Here is an 18,501-nt window from a genome sequence, read left to right on the forward strand (position 1 = left end):
GGTGCCAGTATGCAGGCTACTCACATTCCATTCTTAGCAGGTGCTGACACTCACAAGCATCCCCCCAAGAGAGTTGGCCACTAAGTTCTATTGCTTTTTGGGTCACACCTGGCAGATGCTCAGGGGTTACTCCTGGCTCTGCACTCAGGAATTACTCCTGGTGGTGCTCCAGGGACTGTATGGATGCCAGGGATTGAACCCAGGTCACATGCAAGGCAAACGCCTACCTGCTGTACTATTGCTCCAGCCTCCTGTTTGTTTCAAATATGAAAAGCAGGTGGTTTTCTTCTCATCACTTTTAAGAAACAGTGGGACTGTAGCACTAAGGGTCCCACACAGCTATAGAGCATACACATGCTACCACACGACGGTGCAGCTAGCTCTCAGAGAGAAAATGAACAGAAAGGGCAAAAGACCCTTCAATTTCTCTGTGAAATGCTCTTTAGCTGGCTTAGTGACATCGTAAAAAAACAGCAGGGGTTTCTTTTCTTAAATTACTGCAAGTCAGGTGGCACCCAGAACACTGCAGAGTTACCATTTTAAGGAACAGGTGCAGATTTTTTGGTCACACATTAATAGGACATTTTGCATTTAAATAGAAAATGGCTAGAAAATATTTATCATTATTTGATACCACTTAAATAAAACAAAAGTGGATTTACTTTGACAGAAGAGCACAGTGAAAACTGGCAGCCTCCTTAACTTCAGTGTATACCTAAAGACCTCACATGCAAAACAGAGTGCGTGTGTGCATGTGCACGTGTGCGCTCTCACACACAACCTGATTCCTACAGACATCAGTTAAGAGGTCTGCAACCTCTCTCGGGAAGATGACACGGGTGTAGGTGAAGTGAACGATGCAGCAAGGGAGCAGCTTGCCAAGTCCCAGGCTGTGCTACCTGTCGGAGGGAGTCAGAGGAGGGGCGGGCAGGGCGGCTGGAGGAGCGGAGCCTAAGGGAACGCTCCCACTGGTGGACAAAAAATCGATGAGAAGGTTCAGGTTCTGGCTAAAAAAAAAAAAAAATCAAAGAAAACATTTAAGGAAAAGTTGTACAGTGATCCGTAATAAGGAATTTGGCAGTTTTAGACCTTATCAAAATAACAAATAAAAAGTACTTATTTTTGTGCAGATTAAAAAAATACATTTAGTTCCCAGAAACATCGCAGGCTTTCTTGTTGCTCTGAGCTCGCTCTTTCCTCATAACACAGCGAAGCTTGCTCTGGAGCCGAGACTGGCAAGGTGCAGGGCTGCAGCCCCGAGTGAGTGTGCGGACAGCAGCAGGCGCGGAGCACGGAGGGCGCGGGGAAGGGGGGGGGCGCAGCTCACATGCAGGCTCAGCAGAGCCCCTCACTGGCCTCACCTGGAATTTCTCTTGGGGACATTGAAATTGCCACTCCTCATTCCACTAGCCTTAGACAGGGGATAACAGAGAAGGCAAATCCAAGGTGGAACTCAGCCCTGCGGAAGCCAGAATGCGCCCACTCCTACTGTGAGTGCAGAGAAGCTCCCCCTGCTGAGACGTCAGCAGCCCCGGCAAGAAGAGGGAAAAGACTCGGAGTCCCTATGCCGCTGCTGGCACGGGCAGTGTGTGAGCAGGCCAGACCTCCAGGAAGCCGCCGGTGCCCAGAGAATGAGGAAGAGAAGGCTGGGAGAGGTGAAAGCACTCACTGCTTCATTTGCTAGGGGCTTCGGGGTGAAACACCACAGTGGGTGAACAGGGCTACTCTCAAACCAAGAAGTCTTCTGCTCCGCCAGCTCCAAGCAGATGCAGCTCCATCACACCCCTACTACTACTGACCTACTATGCAGCTTCAAGGAATGGCTGCTGGAGGCTTACCACCTTCTGCAACACTCAGCCATCTCACCGACCCCTCCAGCAGAGAACTGAGAGGAAGCCAGGAAGATCTCTGCCTTGGAAAGAAATGAGAACCAGGCTGACCCCGCCTTCCATCCATGACAGAGTATCAAACTAATGGGGTGGGGGCAAGTGCTGGGGAGATGGTGAAGTGGGGAGCAGATTAGTGCACAGCCATAGTGGAGAGCCCTGGAAGAGAGCATGAATGTGACCCCAGAAGCAGGTAGCCTGAAGCCCTGCATGGAAGAATCTGGGAAACTGCTGGGAAAATGAAGTAACACTTGCTACAACCCTTAATGTTTCCTGATGCAAAGTCCTACCTTTCCTCTTTTGCACTGCACTGCAGCCCTGGCTTCTCTCTGCCACTCTCTCCCCGTTTCCAACATACTTTCCTCCAGCTTCCTTTAAGTTCCATTAACAATTTCATTAAAAATGATCAGCACAGGGGCTGGAGTGATAGCACAATGGGTAAGGCGTTTGCCTTGCACGCGGCTGACCCTGGTTCGAATCCCAGCATCCCATATGGTCCCCTGAGCACTGCCAGGAGTAATTCCTGAGTGAAGAGCCAGGAGTAACCCCTGTGCATTGCCGGGTGTGACCCAAAAAAAAAAAAAATGATCAGGACCACATTCTATGCCTTCCCTGGGAGGAGCAGTGCCCGTGAGGCGGGGGAGGCTGTGGAGACGGATGGGAAGGCCACTCAAATGCCACCCCTCGGTCTCAGTAACAGCTGCTTCCAGCACACAGGACTGCTTGTAGCTCAATGACGATGTAGGAAGAGAAAGCTCTAACTACTCGCAGCTTTAGAGCTAAGGTAATATTACAACTAGCTCTAAGACAGCTGAGAAATGAACTGATCTACTTTCATCACAGAGCAAAAGAATAGAAGTGAAAATAAAAAAAAAGAAGTAAAAATCTAAAGTGGCCAAGATACAGGTGTAAAGGCTATAGCACATTCCTTGCACCTGCAAGGCCTCTTGAACTATATGCCTCCTCTACCTAAGCATCTCCAGGTCTACCCTGACAGCTTCTAGCACTGCCAGGCTGACCATTTAGTTGGGCTATGCCAAGGATCGCCATGAGAGTGTTCCCAAACTCCCAGCACTGCTGGGGAAGCTCTCGCCAACAAAGACAAAAACTAAAAAATAAGTACGGTCCATGGGCCGAACAGTAGTGCAGCAGGAATTCCGGGTGCTTGGCTTGCACGCGGCTGACTTGGGTTTGATCCCCAGCACTGCATATGGTCCCTGAGCATTGAAGCAGGAGTAAGCTCTGAGCACCACTACGCATGACCCCAAAACAAAAAAAAAAATAAGGTCCATATAAAATAGAGTTGATTCTTTTGGGGGGATATGGGTGGGTTGGGTGCCCAGGGGTCACTCCCAGCATTTTCAGTGTACTCTGCAGTGCCAGGGGTTAAACCTGGGCCCTCTGCATGCAAATCTTCTGTTCAGCTTTTTGGGCCATCTCTCCAGAATCTTGACTCTAGCTACAGAGCTATCCCCACTCAGAACTGTCTTTCAGTGTAACCCAAACATAAACTCTCATAAAGTAAGAAGGCTTTTTGGAAGATGGCAAGTTCCTCAGAAAAGGCAAACTATAGCGTTGCCCTGTGAACGCACCTTCTCATCCCTTCCACTCTCTCCACACTGTTAACCCCACCCCCCTCTAGGTAAGGATCTTCAAGTATTTCTATCTCCAAGTCCCTGTCAAAAAGTGAAGCCAAAGCTAAGCGACCATTGGCCTAAACCCTTTCCCTGTTGTGTGTGAGAGTCAAATACTATTGTACCACAGGCAAACAAGAAAACTTTTACAGCACAACTTTTACAATGCAAATTCTTTGGAGTAGCATATGATTTGAATGCTCAGCAGATGAATATACTTGAATGCTACTTGTGTGGGTCAACACTGTTAGCAGAGAGAATTTTGGCTCTTGGCTAGGTGACAAGAATGTGCAAAAAGGGGATCTTTTTTGCCCTTTCCTTCTGCTGCCCCATTGCGTGCCCCTTTTGTTCAGTTTTCAGCATCCATGCCACAGCTCATGCTCTTTTACCCTCTGATGGTGGGGACTCTGCTTGCCACGGCTGTCAGCATCAAGATTCCTGTACATCTGTTGGCAACAAAGTAGAGACTTAAGCTCTGTCAAAATGCTGTCTGAATTGACCAAGAGACAGAGCCAGACATTCCGAGTTCCTCCTGCCCCCTACCGCTTCCAAGTCACCACAGTTTCATCTACACCAAATCCCCAAGAAGCGCGGACAATTTATAACAAGTCATTTGCCTCTCCTGTGTTCCAGTGAAGTTGGTTATGTAGTTAAATAAAGAACAATGGTTAGTACAAAGGTGCAACAAATAATTCTTTTTTCACACAGTGACAAAGGAATTAAATTGAAGGTTAAAAAGAAAAGGTGTTAGAAATAGAAAGTTTTCCATGACAAGGCATTAGAGGAAGGTGGGGAAACGGAGCCTGGCTAGAATAAATGACCACTTCAACAGCTCAGAGGCAAGTCTGTGGGGGAGCAGTTCTGAAACATGAAGAACATGGAACCAAAACATAACTTAATCCTTTGGGGGAGGGCGGGGGAACAGGACACTAGTGGGTACACAGACTTACTCCTGGCTCTGTGCTCAGAGAACACTCCTGGTGGTGCCAGACCAAACTGGGGTCGCCCATATCTGAGGTCAGTTCTTTATCCCTGTACTATCTCTCCAGCTCCCAAAACACAGTAAAGGGAGACAGAGACTAAGCCTGGGAAACACTCCCAGCCAGCTGAGGGTTTGAGCATCTGTAAAACAGGAGCCACTGATTCTGCTGACATCAGGCACAGGCAGTCACTGTCCTGGGAGGAGTTAAGCCTCCTCATTCTGCACAATCTTAGAATCAATGTTTGGCTTCTAATGGAATCTGAAAACCCTGACCCGGCGACACGGAGCCAGAGCACATGAGCAAATGTCTCTGTAGGGAGAATGTTTCTAGAGCTTGGGCTCCACGGTCACTCGGCCAGATTCAAATGTAGAGTATAAATAAGACCTCCTTAGCTTATGCCTCAGTTTATTAGTGTATATTAGTTGAGAGAATATCATCGATATGGTTGAGAGAACTGATTTGAGATGTTACACTGAAAGAATTTAGAATATTACATGGATATAGCAAATGCTCATAAGTGCTGACTCTTAGGCAGAGGCAAGGCTTAGTATATTCATTGACCCGATAATAAATCATTTCTTAGACCCAGAGATACAAGCTGGGTAATTAGAATTCAGACACAGGCTGAAGAAGTAGCTCAATGGCTGAGCACCTTCTTTACATACTAGAAGCCTGGGTTTGATCCCTGTCACTACATGGTCCCACCACTAGGAGTGACCCTGAACCTGGAGTATTCTTGACCACCCTCAGAAAATCAGAATCATCACGTGGGGTCACCTCTAGATAGGACACCTTTGTGGAGAAAGTACCATTTTTTAGCATTACTATTTCATTTCATTAGGATAAGCCACAAAGATCAACAAAACTGTTCTTTGTGTATTCTTAGTATCTTAAAGATAGGAGTGCTAGACACAAATGTATGCTTCCTGTTTCCACTGACCATGCCCTCAGTTAACTCCTCTTACTAGACAGAATCATGCTTACAGTAAGTCCTATCAAAAGCTTCCCAATGTATTTTAGCTGTAATTTATTTTAGCTCCTTGAGCAACCGAAGAAAAAAGACTGCTTTAACTGAAATCGTAGAAAATTGTGCTGCTCTCTGGGACTTCTGGACCCCAGGTTCATGACACATACTTAAAGCTTAGTTTGTGACTGCACAGCTGTACTCCTGCCATGTGGGACTAGGTTGGCCCACTCTGAACGGACAATGCCCTATCCTGAGGCCCCGTCAGGAAATGCTGCTCCCCTCCATTAGGAAAGGCTGCTCTGCTACAAAGGGTTTTGACTCTTTTAAAGTTTTCATTGAAATGCATCAGGTGCTGATTTGGTGTCTACACAGGCAGGCAGGACACAGACAGGACACAGGATCATGCAGAAAAAGTCACCTGCTGACGCTCACGTGCCCGACAGGGAGGTCGGGCAGTGGGAGGAGAGAGTGTGATCACTTTTTTTGGGCAGGTCCGAGAATGTTCCTTTTTCCGTTGCTTTTACACCAACAGACACAAACAGAAAGAACATCGGTGAAATGGTGACTGTGCAGGACTTGGACTGGTAGTCTGGCAGGCCCTTTGCCAGTAGGACCCCAGAGTTTCCTGGCCCTCGTCCTCAATAGAAAAGACCCTGTGGGGAGGGTGGCCTGGCACAATGGCTCCACGGTCTCCACTGTGCTGGGTTCGGGTCACACTGTAACCTCTGCTTCCCTGTGTAGCACTGCCCAAGTGCCGGGGCCAAGTATCCTGTCCTGGTTGATTTTATGAGGGGAGATGGGGACAAGAAAAAAAAAAAAAAGGACTAAGTGATAAGAACCCCCATGAAGGAGCAGGGAGACTCCCTCTCAAGGGACAACAACAAAGCTGCACTATTCTCAGGGACACCTACGATAGCAGCCTGCACTGCTTTTGGTGTCTTAGTCCCTTACACACTCAAAGAATGCAGAAAAACTACCAAGGAAATACAAGAAAATACAGGAAAGAGGATATAAGATTTCAACATCTTACATTAATAATACCACGCATGTGCTAGGGATTATTTTCCCAGTTGGTCCCTCTCCAGTGTAGCTCCTTCCTTATGTATGTAATATGTATGTAAACTAGAGAACGTGACAGTACTTAAGAAAAAAAATCACATATTTGCAGGCCCAGAAGATCCTTGACTTTCCCAAGTTCAGAATGACTGTGCATATGGTCAAGTTCAGAATGACTGTGCATATGGTCTGGGAGAAAGAATGTTGATGGGCAAGGCCAGGGACCAGTTCCACCGCTGGGTCCGTCAGAGGATGAGCTACTTCCACACTAAGGCTGGCTCATGTTAGCAAGCCTGTAGGATGTGTTTCCCCCATCAAAAGGCAAAGGGTGGGTAGTGAAACCAGACAAGTGATTACAAAGGCAGGTAAAGAGATGTCGCTGTTTCATATACCCAAGATTAAATCAGTCTTTTTGCCACCCTTGATACTTTCCACCTGCTATTGCCTCAAAACTTAAAGAGAAGCACCAAGGGAGCCACGCTGAGGGGCTGCCAGTCCACCTTCTGCTCTGACGGGGTGACGGGAAGGACCGGCAGGAGCATACCACAAGCAGGGGTCCCTCTGTCTTCAGTTTCCGCAGCATCTGGCATCACATTCCAACATCTTATCTTTCTCATGAATTACAGAAGTGTGCATAACTTCTCTCACAGGCACCTCTCTGCAGCCAAGTAAATTTTCAATTTCCAATTCTATAGAACATTATGAAGGGATCCAAAAGAATTTTATTGCTCTCAGCTTCCTACTTATCAAATTTCATTTCTCCACCAGCTACTCGCCCTAAACTGAGTATCATTCCACAGAATCTAGGTTTGATTTTAAAGGCTCTCTTTCACTGCTATGATCATAAATTACACTGCTGTGATCATAAATTACCCAATCTACATCTACATGTGTGCATCTACATGTAGATGCCCACACAAGGCTTAGGCACACAGATACTTCGTGAATGGGAGAAACACAAGAAGGCACACGGACACCAAGTTCCAGGACCAATTCAAGATAGTTCAATCAAACCACAGTGCCTAAAAGGGGGGGAGGGAGGGAGGGAAGGAGGGAGGGAGGGAGTGGGGGGAGGAGAGAGAGAGAGAGAGAGAGAGAGAGAGAGAGAGAGAGAGAGAGAGAGAGAGAGAGAGAGAGAAGTGTCTGTCACAGAGGCAGACTGCAGGGGACAGGGGAAGACAGGGCAGCTAGGAACACTGTACACTGGTGAAGGGATGGGTGTTGGAACACTGTATGCCTGAGACCCAAACGTGAACAACTTTGTAACTGTGTGTCTTACGATGACTGAGTTGGAAAAAAAATAGTTCAATCAGGTGATAAGCTGTGGAGCCAATTCGCTTGGACAGACAGAGCTCTAGCTTAACTCAATGTCCATCACTTCCCAGCAAGCTCACCCAGTGCTTTTCCAAGCCCAGGTCACTTAAATATGCCTAACTTCAAAAAGGAAAAAAAGTCTATCTTCTTGAGGTCTGAGTAATAGTACAGTGCCTCGAGTGTAGCTAACCTTGTGTCCGATCCCTGGCACCCCATATGGTCCTTAATTCCACCAGGAGTGATCCTTCAGCATTAATGGGTGTGGCCAAGAAAAAACAAAGAAAGGAAGAAAAAGAAGAAGAAAGAAGGAAAGAAAGAAAGAAGGAGAGAAAGAAAGAAAGAAAGAAAGAAAGAAAGAAAGAAAGAAAGAAAGAAAGAAAGAAAGAAAGAAAGAAAGAAAGAAAGAAAGAATGAACGGTAAAGAAAAGAAAGCCATTTTTCCTACTTGATCACAGCTGACCTTCCATTCCTTGCCCCTCCTATCTCAGCTGGCCTTAAAGAATTTAGTTCAAAGTTCACTTTTTCCTTTAACAAAGCCTCAACCAAGATTATTTTTCAAGTAACACCTTCTACCAAGACTTCAAGGGAAAGGATAAGAAAGCAGAATTGAATTTAAATACCCTTCCCACCAACAACATAGAGAACAATGCAAATTGGCTACTGAAGTTTTGGACGTTGTTAGCAAATGTCTAAATCTCAAGGGCCATGCTGCTGTAATGTGGCATATGATTAAAATACAGGTTAGAAAGGAGCATTTGTCTTGAGTATAAGTTAAATGAAACCTAGCACCTTCCAGTGGCTTCCTAACCTCTCGGAAAGTTTCAGTCCTAAATGGTGTCAACACATGAGAGGTGGTCAAGGTAGAACAGCACTGGCGCTTGCATCAACTGTGATAGGAAAGGAAGTAGAGCAGAGGCCACACCCTGCCCACGGCTTCCTGTTATCACCCAGTGGCATTCCCTTCTTTTCATCCAATTCTGTAACTCTTAAAGAGAGGTAGTTTTCAGATAATCTGCAAAGATTTTAGTAAAAAGTTCCAAGAGTACCTTAAATGTAGATAAAATACCAAGAGAATGTTCCAAATCATCTTCTGTCCAGGGACATTCCCACCCTGCTCTTACTTCAAGCGACTGCAGGACCTACCGAGCGAGGCATGTGATCCACCACTCGGGCACATCCCTGACTCCTGGCCAGGGTCTGAGACAAAGGTTACTTGCCAGAGAGGTGCGCCATTGCCCCAGTACTGACAGGAACTGAGGATTCTCCCTGCAGGACTAGCAAAGAGACCAGCAAAATGCCAAACTGGGACAAACTAACAAAATTCCAAAGGCCAAGATATCTGAATATTTTAACACAAGGCTTCAGTTAGTTAAACGCCAAATTAACAGCCTGGCTTTTTAATAGGCTTCTCATATTTCAAGGAGTTAGACAAATCATACAACCAAATTGGCATCATCTGTGAAATAATGTTCCAGAGTCACGATGCAAATAAGAAGAGGAGCTGCTCCTGCCCCAGTGAACCAGAATCTAAGTCACCAACTAAGAACTGAGAATCTAAGAAACGAGGGGGAAGGAGCAGGAGAGACGGGCAGGGGGCGCCCACTTTGCCCCCTGGGAAGTTCCTTTACCTGTTTCCACAGAGCAGTGGAGGCAGGGCGCCCCTGCTCGGAGAGGCAGGACGGCTGGACGACCCCACGCTCTTGTGTCGGCTGTGACACACAGGCCAAGCAGGGGCGGGGACAAGACATGGAGACAAAACAAAATAAAATACATTAGGGTATGAGAAGACACAAAATAAGGCTCTCAATGGAGGACAAAGTTACATTTTTGACAGGGGTGGGGAGGGTGGGGTGTCGGGGAAGTGGGGGGATAGGAAAGACAGAATTCCTAGTTATGCCTATAGGCATGTGATAGATGGTCTCTCTCCCCTCCCCTCCCCTTCCTTCTCCTCCCCTCTCCTCCCCTCTTCTCTCCTCCTTTCTCTCTCTTCCCCTCTCTCCCCCCCCCATATGAGGGAAATAAAGATATAAAACATAAAACAAGGAAATGGACAGTGTCAAAATAAACCTTTGAATTCTACCAAAAGAACTGAGGTTATCAAGTGCAGGTAGGGAGGGATGGGGAAGACCAGGGATTTTGGCATTTTGGGAGTGGTAGAAGTGTAGTGACGTTTTATATGCCAAAAGCATAAATATCTATGTTAACTCAAAAATAAATAAAAAGATATACCTGATAGAAGCAAAATATCTAAACAAATGGACATTGTTAATAGTACTAACTAAAAATGACTATTAGCTTATTAGCATTGACTAATACTTTGTATTAACACTGACAGTGTATCCACAACCAAAAGCAAATGCAAAAAGAAACAGGGAGTGGAGACAGCAGTTACTAATCACATTCTCCTTATCCTAGTGCAATCTTCTGAGCCTAAACTATGAATTCTGGTTTGGGAAACAAATCTTTCCACCAAAAGTAAAGAAAGCAGCTTTCTTTTAGGAACACACTTCCTCTCCCTTAGAGCATTCCAGCCTTTTGGGGGTGAGCAGAACCTGGGGCTGTGAGAATCAACAGGCAATGCCAAATGTTTACTAATATACAGGATCTCTCTGAGTACCGCAGCTAAACAACAGGAGTGTAAAGATTAATGTGAGAATTTAATTATGGCTAAATTCTGCAACGTCAGACACAGCCCCTCAACCCCACCACACACACACACACACAGAGGAACAAGGAAAAAAAGAGAATAAAGACATACATTTCCTCTCCAAATGCTGCCAACATTTATTTTACAAGAAAATTTAGTGCCTTTGGGTAAGGGAAAGAAGAGACAGCCCTGACAAAGATATCACAGGTCACAGCCAGCACTCTCAGACTTAGTTCACGGGGATGCAATTAGTACCCATGAAGAATCTCTAAAATCACATTACTCTTGACCACGTTCAATAATAGCCTGGGAAAACCACCTTGCTACAGACCAGAGCAGCTTTCTTTCTGGTTGTGGTAGCGGGTGTTTTTTGGGACCCTCTCAGCTATATTCAAGGGGTAATCCTGATGGTGTTGATGGGCCCACATATGGCGCCAGGTATCGCTGGGGTCAGCTGTGTGCAAGGCAAGCACCTTACCCTGTAGTATTAGCACTCAGGCCCCAGGAAGCCTTACCAGAGGAATTTTCACCTCTGAAAAGGATCACAAAAGGTGAGAAACAATAACAAATCCAGCATTAGCATGAAGAAAACCAGAATATGTACATGACTCGGCAGCTGCTGACTGAGCTGCCACTGAGGAGGAGGAGAGCTGGGCCTGGCAGACACAAAGTCCCGACAACAAACCAACCAACAAAGTGCCAAGGCTACATGACAAAAGCATAAGAGAAGCAACCATGGAACTATGGAAACAAAAATGAACTAAAAAATTTAGCAGAGGGACCAGAGAGATATAGTACAGTAAGTAGGGCGCTTGCCTAGAAAGAGGCCAATTTGGGTTCGATACCCAGCAACCCAAATGATTCCCCGAGGTTGTCAGGAGCTGAGTGTGGAGTTAAAAGTAATCCCTGAGCACTGCCAAGTGTGCCCAAAATAAAAAAACAAAAAACAAATCAGAAAAAAATATTGCAAAACATTAACATAACTATAGGTGCCTGATTATCAGACATTTTAGCACTTTCCTCATAAGCAAGCACTTTTTATATACATATTTTTAATTTTTGGGTCACACCCAGGGTTGCACAGGGATTACTCCTGACTCTGCACTCAGGAATTACTCCTGGTGGTGTTGGGGGACCACATGGGATGCTGGGAATCGAACCCGGGTCGGTCATGTGCAAGGCAAACGCCCTATCCGCTGTGCTATTGCTCCAGCCCTCAAAGCATGCACTTTTGTGACAAATAAGCTGTCTGTATGTATGTGAACACACATAAACAGATAGAGATTTACATTTTAAAAATTCGTCCACTGGTCTCTGTCATAGAACCTCATTCCTGAATGAGGAGGGCAAAAGCAGACCTAGGATGCTCTTTTCTGCCCCAGTCAGAAAAGGGGACAACCAGACACATCCTAAGACTTGGGTCTGTGGCATAGCCTATCTCAAACTACTGAAAAGAATCTCCCCGAAGGCATGAGATGGGATTTACCTGTCTCCGCACACCAGCAGACTGTGGCGGTGCATTCTCTTCGAATTTGGCCAGCAGCTGGGTTGCCATGTACTTTACTTTGTTCTGGTTGCCAAGGGCCACATCCATGCGCCTATCGGTCAGCGTGCTCACCACAGTGGTCCTCCCTCCTCTGCAGGCCCGAGGTGTGTCCTCCTGATGAATACAAGCCACCAGAAACAGGTCGCTGTTAGAGGTGCCCTTCTCCAAATACCCATCCCTCAAAGAACAGTCAGTGCCTGCTATTTTTTTTAAATATATTTTAAATACAGTGGCTGGTATTTTTGCTTTAGGTTGAGCCTCACAGCTCTTTGAGACTCTAACCTCAAGAGTTGACAAGACTTTGGCCCATGCATGGGAGGGTACAGAGGCACTCAGACTTGCTGAAAGCGTTTTATTCCAGGGAAGCCACTGCCCTTTGCCAATACGTAACTGCACAGATGAGAGCACTAGCGCAGGTATGTGCATGTTCCCTTAATTGCTACCAGGAAGATTCACTTCAGGCAAAAACCCACAGCAAGAACATCTCCCCATAAACATCCTCATAAGGGACACATATGAAAAGACCCAGAGTGCGAATATGGAAATGAAAGAAATAAGCCAAAAAGAAATAATTCAATATAAAATATAAAATTAAGTGGGAGGCACCGGCCCCTCCTGCTGCCGAGATGTGATCCCGGGGGCCGCACGTGTGTGCGGCCTCTCCGCAGCTGCACGAGCGTGAATCCAGACCCAGCTAAACTACTTTCGGCATGGGCAGCTCCTTGCAGAATGTCTCCAGCCTGAGAACTAAGCCGTGGCCCCATGCCCACCCAGGAGGGGAAAAGTATTTCTCTCTCTCGCCTCTTCCTTTCTGGGGATGAAGGGCGTGGTGACCGCCATATTATGACGACCACAGATGGGGTTTACAAGCTTGCAATAATCCATTATCTGGAAGAAATCTCCCTGGACTTAGTTGCTAAAATACAGAAATCCAAAACCTCATTTCTCTTCACAACAGGTCTAACTCTAGTGGGGTACTCCTAACAATAATAGTGAGGTTTGTGTTGAAATATTGAATGTAACCAAAGTAAACAGAAAGTAAAGTGAAACTTAGCAGTTACAAGGCGGGGGGAGGTGGGGAGGCCTGGGATGTACTGTGTGGGTTTTTTTTTTTTTTGTGATGGGATATGGGCACTGGTGAAGGGATGGTTGTTTCAGCATTGTATAACTGAGACTTAAGCCTGAAAGCATTGTAATTTTCCACATGGTGATTCAATAAAATAAAATTCTTATTAAAAAAATAAAATTAAAAAAATAAAAATCATTCTAGCAAATCCCAGGTAATCTTTACCTCTTCTGATTGACTAGTCTTTCTCCTCTTTCCGGCACCATCCAAGTCCTTTTCCTTTTTATCCTATTTGAAGATATAAGGAAAATCACATTATTCTAGTCACTAGAATAGCTATTAGCTTGCAACTGATAAAAATAACTGCTCAAGGGTCAGGGATGTGGCTCAGCAGTAGAGCACTTGCTCTGCATGTGTGAGGCGCTGGGTTTAATCCCTAGCACCACAGAAAACACTAATCAAAACAGTGACTGCTGGGGTTGGGGTGAGCTCAGCTTTACACGCACCAGGAGCTAAGCTAGAGCCCCGTACTGCATCTTTCCCACCCCACACCCACTGCACCAGCTGTAAGAGGCCCCTGAACACCCAGGCAGGTGCTGGCAGACCCCGAACCCTTGGGCCCAAGCAGTTTCATACCCTCAGGTCCTGGTACAGAATTGCCCCCTGGTGGCCCACGGACCACCCTCAGTACCACTCCAGAGGCTCATCAAACATAAATGAAACTGGGGCTGGAGTAATAGCACAGCGGGTAGAACGTTTGCCTTGCACACGGCCGACCCAGGTTCGAATCCCAGCACCCCATATGGTCCCCTGAGCACCGCCAGGGGTAATTCCTGAGTGCAGAGACAGGAGTAACCCCTGTGCATTGCCAGGTGTGACCCAAAAAAAACCAAACCAAACCAAAACAAAAAAGCCCATAAATGAAAAAGTGTATTTTAGATAAATTTTGAAAGTTCTCATCACAAGAAAATAAATTAACTGTATGGTGATGGATCTTAACCAGATTTACAGTGATGAATATTTCACAGTATACAGAAAATATAGTCCTTATACTGTATACCTGAAGTTAATATAATACTCTATGTCAATTTCCTCTCACAACCCAAACTCTTCCCTTTACCTTAGGAGAACGCTTCCGAGAGATTGTCTGTCCCAGTTTGCTGAGGAAGGAAATGGGGGACTTAGTGCTGGCTATCAGGACTGCTTTTTCCTCAGCATTCAAGTCCAGGGCATCTGTGAACAGGAAGCAGTGTTCAGGATGGCTCTGGCCTGGAAAGGCCTCCAAGTACTGGCCAGAAACACCCCTTGCAGGTGTTTGACAGAACCCCTGATAGGCAAAAGACTTATCAGCTCCAATACAAGCACAGAGGTCATTAGGAAACCCCACAAAAAACCCACACCCTTAGGTATGGAGCCTCTTCTTTTCTATCCACATAACCAGGGTCAGCTCCATCTCCTAATTTAATTACAAAAGCCACTCATTTTCCTAAGTTGGCATCCACCTGTGATGGTCACTTACAGCACTATGATGAGGCCTAACCTGAGTGACAAAATCTCAAGTACAGAAAGAAGTGGGGCGCACAACCCAGGTGTCCGTTCTGGATGCACAGAAACACCAAATATCACATCAACCACACTCAGATATGCCCTAAATAGGTCTGTCAATGTTGGCAGGTTCCTATGCATTTAGAGGATAGTACAGGAAATTAAGGCACTTGCTTTGCATATGGCCAACCCTGGTTCAAACCTTAGCACAGCATGGTATGCTAGAGCAATGCTAGGCACAACCCCCAGCACAAAGCCAGTAGCCCCTACGCAAAGCCAAGTGCAGACAAAAACCAAAACCAAAACCACAACAAAATACATGGGCACTTCCCTTACACACGGCTGACCTGGGTTCCATTCCTGGCATCCCACATGGTCCCCTGGGCCCACCAGGAGTGACCCCTGACTGAATGAAGAGCCAGGCATAAGCCCTGAGCACTATCAGGTGCGGCCCCAAAACACAAACAAAAAATCCCCAAATAACAAAAAAATCAACAAATACCACCTCTCTTTTGTCCCCCTGAATCTATGGGAGGGAGTTCAAAGGGCTGAAGCACATGCCAGTGTGCAGGGCGTCCGGGTCCAAGCTCTGGCAACAAAGGGCCCAGCTACACAGGGTGAACTGGTGACCTCAGCAATGCTGCATCTCCTGGGCCAAGCACCAAAACTGTCACCAAACCCCCCAATAAAACACCTGTCTAATGAAAAAAAAAAGTTACAGATGTTTCTAAGAGTATGTGGAATAGAAAATAATGGAGAACAAGACCACAAATTTGGTGGATTTCAATGTTTTACTACCAAAACCAGTGTTTTTAAAAATTAATAACTGAAACTAATAATACCTTGCTAACAACTTATTAAGTGTTCTGCTGCCATTCTTCTCAGCATATCAGAGCCTATCTAGACCTCTTAACAGATAGGTTAACTGAGGCACAGGAAATTTTGAAATTTGCCTAAGATCAAACAATTAAGAGTGTAGACCTGGGTCTGATACCACTCTAAAGCATTATGCTAAGCTTCCTCCAAGAGACAGAAGGAATCTTTATGTTTGGGGGGGGGGGGGAGGTATTCGAGGCCACACCCAGTGGTGCTGGGAGGCTACTCGCAGACTTTTTAGGGGACCACGTAGGCCTGGAAATTGAACCCTTGCCACCTGCTTGGCAAAGTGTGTTCTCAGCCCACTGAACTTCTCACGAACATATTTTTGTAGCCCAATGGCAGACTAAGGCATTAGGCCAAGGGCTAGGGAAAGGTTCTGTGGAACCACTAAATAGTCAGAGAATAAAGATGCTGGAGAGGGCAGTTACTGGAGAAAGAGAAAGAGGTGAGGTCAGGCAGGGGGGCGTGGCTCAGTGGCAGAGTCCAGGCCTCCCCTGTGTGAAAAAGCCAGGGTTCCATCTCAGGCCTCGTGGGGAGGACCAAGACAAACTGGGGCATGGGATTATCAACTGTACTCCTGTGGGGTGGGGGAGGGAATTAAGTTTCAGGAGTGGGGAGAGAATCTCAAGAAAAAGGAAATCAGTCCAGCATGCTGAACAATGCAGAGAAGAAAAGCCAGGGATCGAGAGATGAGGAGTGAAAGCTCCGGGAATTCTCAGGGACAGAAGCTGGGGATAAGGGTGCAGAGGACACAAGCATCACTGGGATATGGCTCCGTGGCAGGGAAGCTCTTGCCTCACATGTGGGGTACACTGGGGCGGATCTCCAGCATGTCTCCTTGCAGGCAGGCATGAGCCTGGTCCCCAGCACTGCTCACATGCTGAGTGTGGCTCTGGCAGTACAGCCAAGCATGTGTGACCAGTGCACAACCAACATCATAACAGCAACAACACAGGGAAAAGAAGAGGCAAACTTACAGGCTGGTTCTGAGAGCCAGGGTCTAAGAAACTGATATCATCATCAAAGAAAAATCTGAATATAAACTTTGGCAGATTTATAGATTTATTAAGGAGTGGTTGAGAACACACGAGTAGAGAAAGGAAAAATAATGGAGGAATGAACCCAGGTTTGCATTCAGTGGCAGTGATGAGCGAGAGCTCGGAAAGGAGAGAGCCTGGGCTGGAGTGACAGGACAGCGTTTGGTACAACTCTAGCCTTACACATAGCTGGCCCAGGTTCGTGTTTGTTGTCCCCTATGGTCCCCCAAGCATTGCCAGGAGTAGTCCTTGAGCACAGAGCTGGGAGTAACCCCTGTGCATTGCCAAAAGCAAAGAAAAAAGAAAGGTGAGAGCTAAAGCACTTGCCTTGCAAACATGAAGCTGGGCTCTTCAGGAGACACCACCAATTGTGGCTCCAGAACAAAGCAAAACAAATCCAAACAAAGAAACTAAAACCAAAAGAAGGAAAGATCTTTTGTGCCAGAAGGAGAAGCCGCAGCGCAGCCTCTCCACGGTGCCTGCAGCTCTTACCACTGGAGGGGAGAGAGTCTCTGAACATCTCGTAGAACTGAGTCAGGTACATCACCATGGACAGCTTGTCAGGCTCCCCCACCGAGGCCATCTCTTTGCCGGTCATGATAGGAGAAATGCCCAGCTCCTTTTCCGCAATGTCAAAGGCAAGCTGGTTATTCATCTCCACATTTTGCTCATCTAGAGAATCAAAATCTCTGAGAAAAATGAGGAAGAAAATGTATCAAGATGGATTGCCTGTCTCTAAATCAGAAAACACAACATCACGAAATAAATGGAATGAACGGACACTCTTGATCTGTTAGCTAAAATCTGGGAGTGGTGCGTACCTGAAATCTAAAAGCAAATTAGTTTATCTCCATTCTCTGCCGCCTTAGTTACCAAAATGCAAATTTGTTAAAGATCGACACACAAAAAGAAAAATGAGAAAACTTGAAAAATGATTTTTAATAAATTAAAATGAGGGGCCTAAGAAACAGCACAAAGTGCTTGTCTCACATGTGGCCTACCGAATCGATTCCCGTACCACATATGGTCCTCTGAGCTCTCAGCAGTGACCCCTAAGGAGAGAGCCAGGAGTAAGCTAGGTCTGGGCACCAATGAGTGTGATCCCTGCCCCTCAAGTGGAAGCTCAAGAACGAGATTCTAAAATAAGCTCAAAAATAGGAACAATTTTAATCATGTATTCTCCTGTGCCTTGGGAGTGCTCTGTATGTACTAAACTATAGTTCAATAATGGCAGAACCCTTTCTTGGGGCTGACTGACTGCAAAGGTCTGCGACCACAGGCCTGTGTGCCCTCTGAACTGGACAAGCTGCTGATGTATTAAATAAGCTCTGGCAAATCCTGCCCAGAATACTATTACAAGAGAAATTCCAAAATCTTTCTTAAAAGATTTTCCACTGCTAAATGTCCTGAGTCTAAGCAAGTATTCATATGAATAAACATTCTCCACTATGTTTCAAGATTCTTTCAGTCTAGCAAGTCAAAATTCTTCTTTAAATGAACTCAACAGGCTTTATTTTGTGATGACTCCATGGCAGTGTTTGGTTCTTTAAAATTCCTTTTCTCTGAAGTTTCACGGTATCATTGTAATCCCGTTGTTTGTCGATTTACTTGAGTGGGCACCAGTAACGTCTCTGTTCCTCCCAGCCCAGAGATTTTAGCAGCCTCTCCTTACTTGTCTTTCCCAACTATTGGAGGCTCTTTCAAGGTCAGGGGAATGAAGAACTATCGTTACTGTTTTTGGCATATTGAATACACCACGGGTAGCTTGCCAGGCTCTGCCCGTGCGGGTGGGATACTCTCGGTAGCTTGCCGGGCTCTCAGAGAGGTGTGTATATATAATACAGTTTATGACTATCAAATGATGGATGCTTCACCCTGAACGAAATCACTGTAATCTAAACAGCTCCAAAGTACCTACTCACTGCTTTGTGTTCTGCAAAA

The 18,501-nt window shown here is 46.0% G+C and overlaps 1 protein-coding gene across 17 annotated transcripts in view; it reads right to left on the reverse strand.

The window, feature by feature from the left end:
* Nucleotides 1–18,501, reverse strand: part of MICAL3 (microtubule associated monooxygenase, calponin and LIM domain containing 3) — a 233,191-nt gene that overhangs the window by 88,185 nt on the left and 126,505 nt on the right. For 15 of the 17 annotated variants that reach the window (XM_055126758.1, XM_055126755.1, XM_055126746.1 and 12 more), the window contains exons 13-17: nt 17,053–17,249; nt 14,220–14,332; nt 13,325–13,387; nt 11,974–12,147; nt 9,469–9,549 (exon numbers count right to left, since the gene is read on the reverse strand). In XM_055126758.1, the coding sequence (XP_054982733.1) occupies nt 9,469–9,549; nt 11,974–12,147; nt 13,325–13,387; nt 14,220–14,332; nt 17,053–17,249 (628 nt within the window). The remainder of the gene's footprint in view (nt 1–9,468; nt 9,550–11,973; nt 12,148–13,324; nt 13,388–14,219; nt 14,333–17,052; nt 17,250–18,501) is intronic. The other 2 variants (XM_055126754.1, XM_055126757.1) reach the window with 1 other exon arrangement.

Source organism: Sorex araneus, chromosome 2, assembly GCF_027595985.1.
Source record: "Sorex araneus isolate mSorAra2 chromosome 2, mSorAra2.pri, whole genome shotgun sequence".
In the NCBI taxonomy this organism is placed as follows: Eukaryota; Metazoa; Chordata; class Mammalia; order Eulipotyphla; family Soricidae; genus Sorex; species Sorex araneus.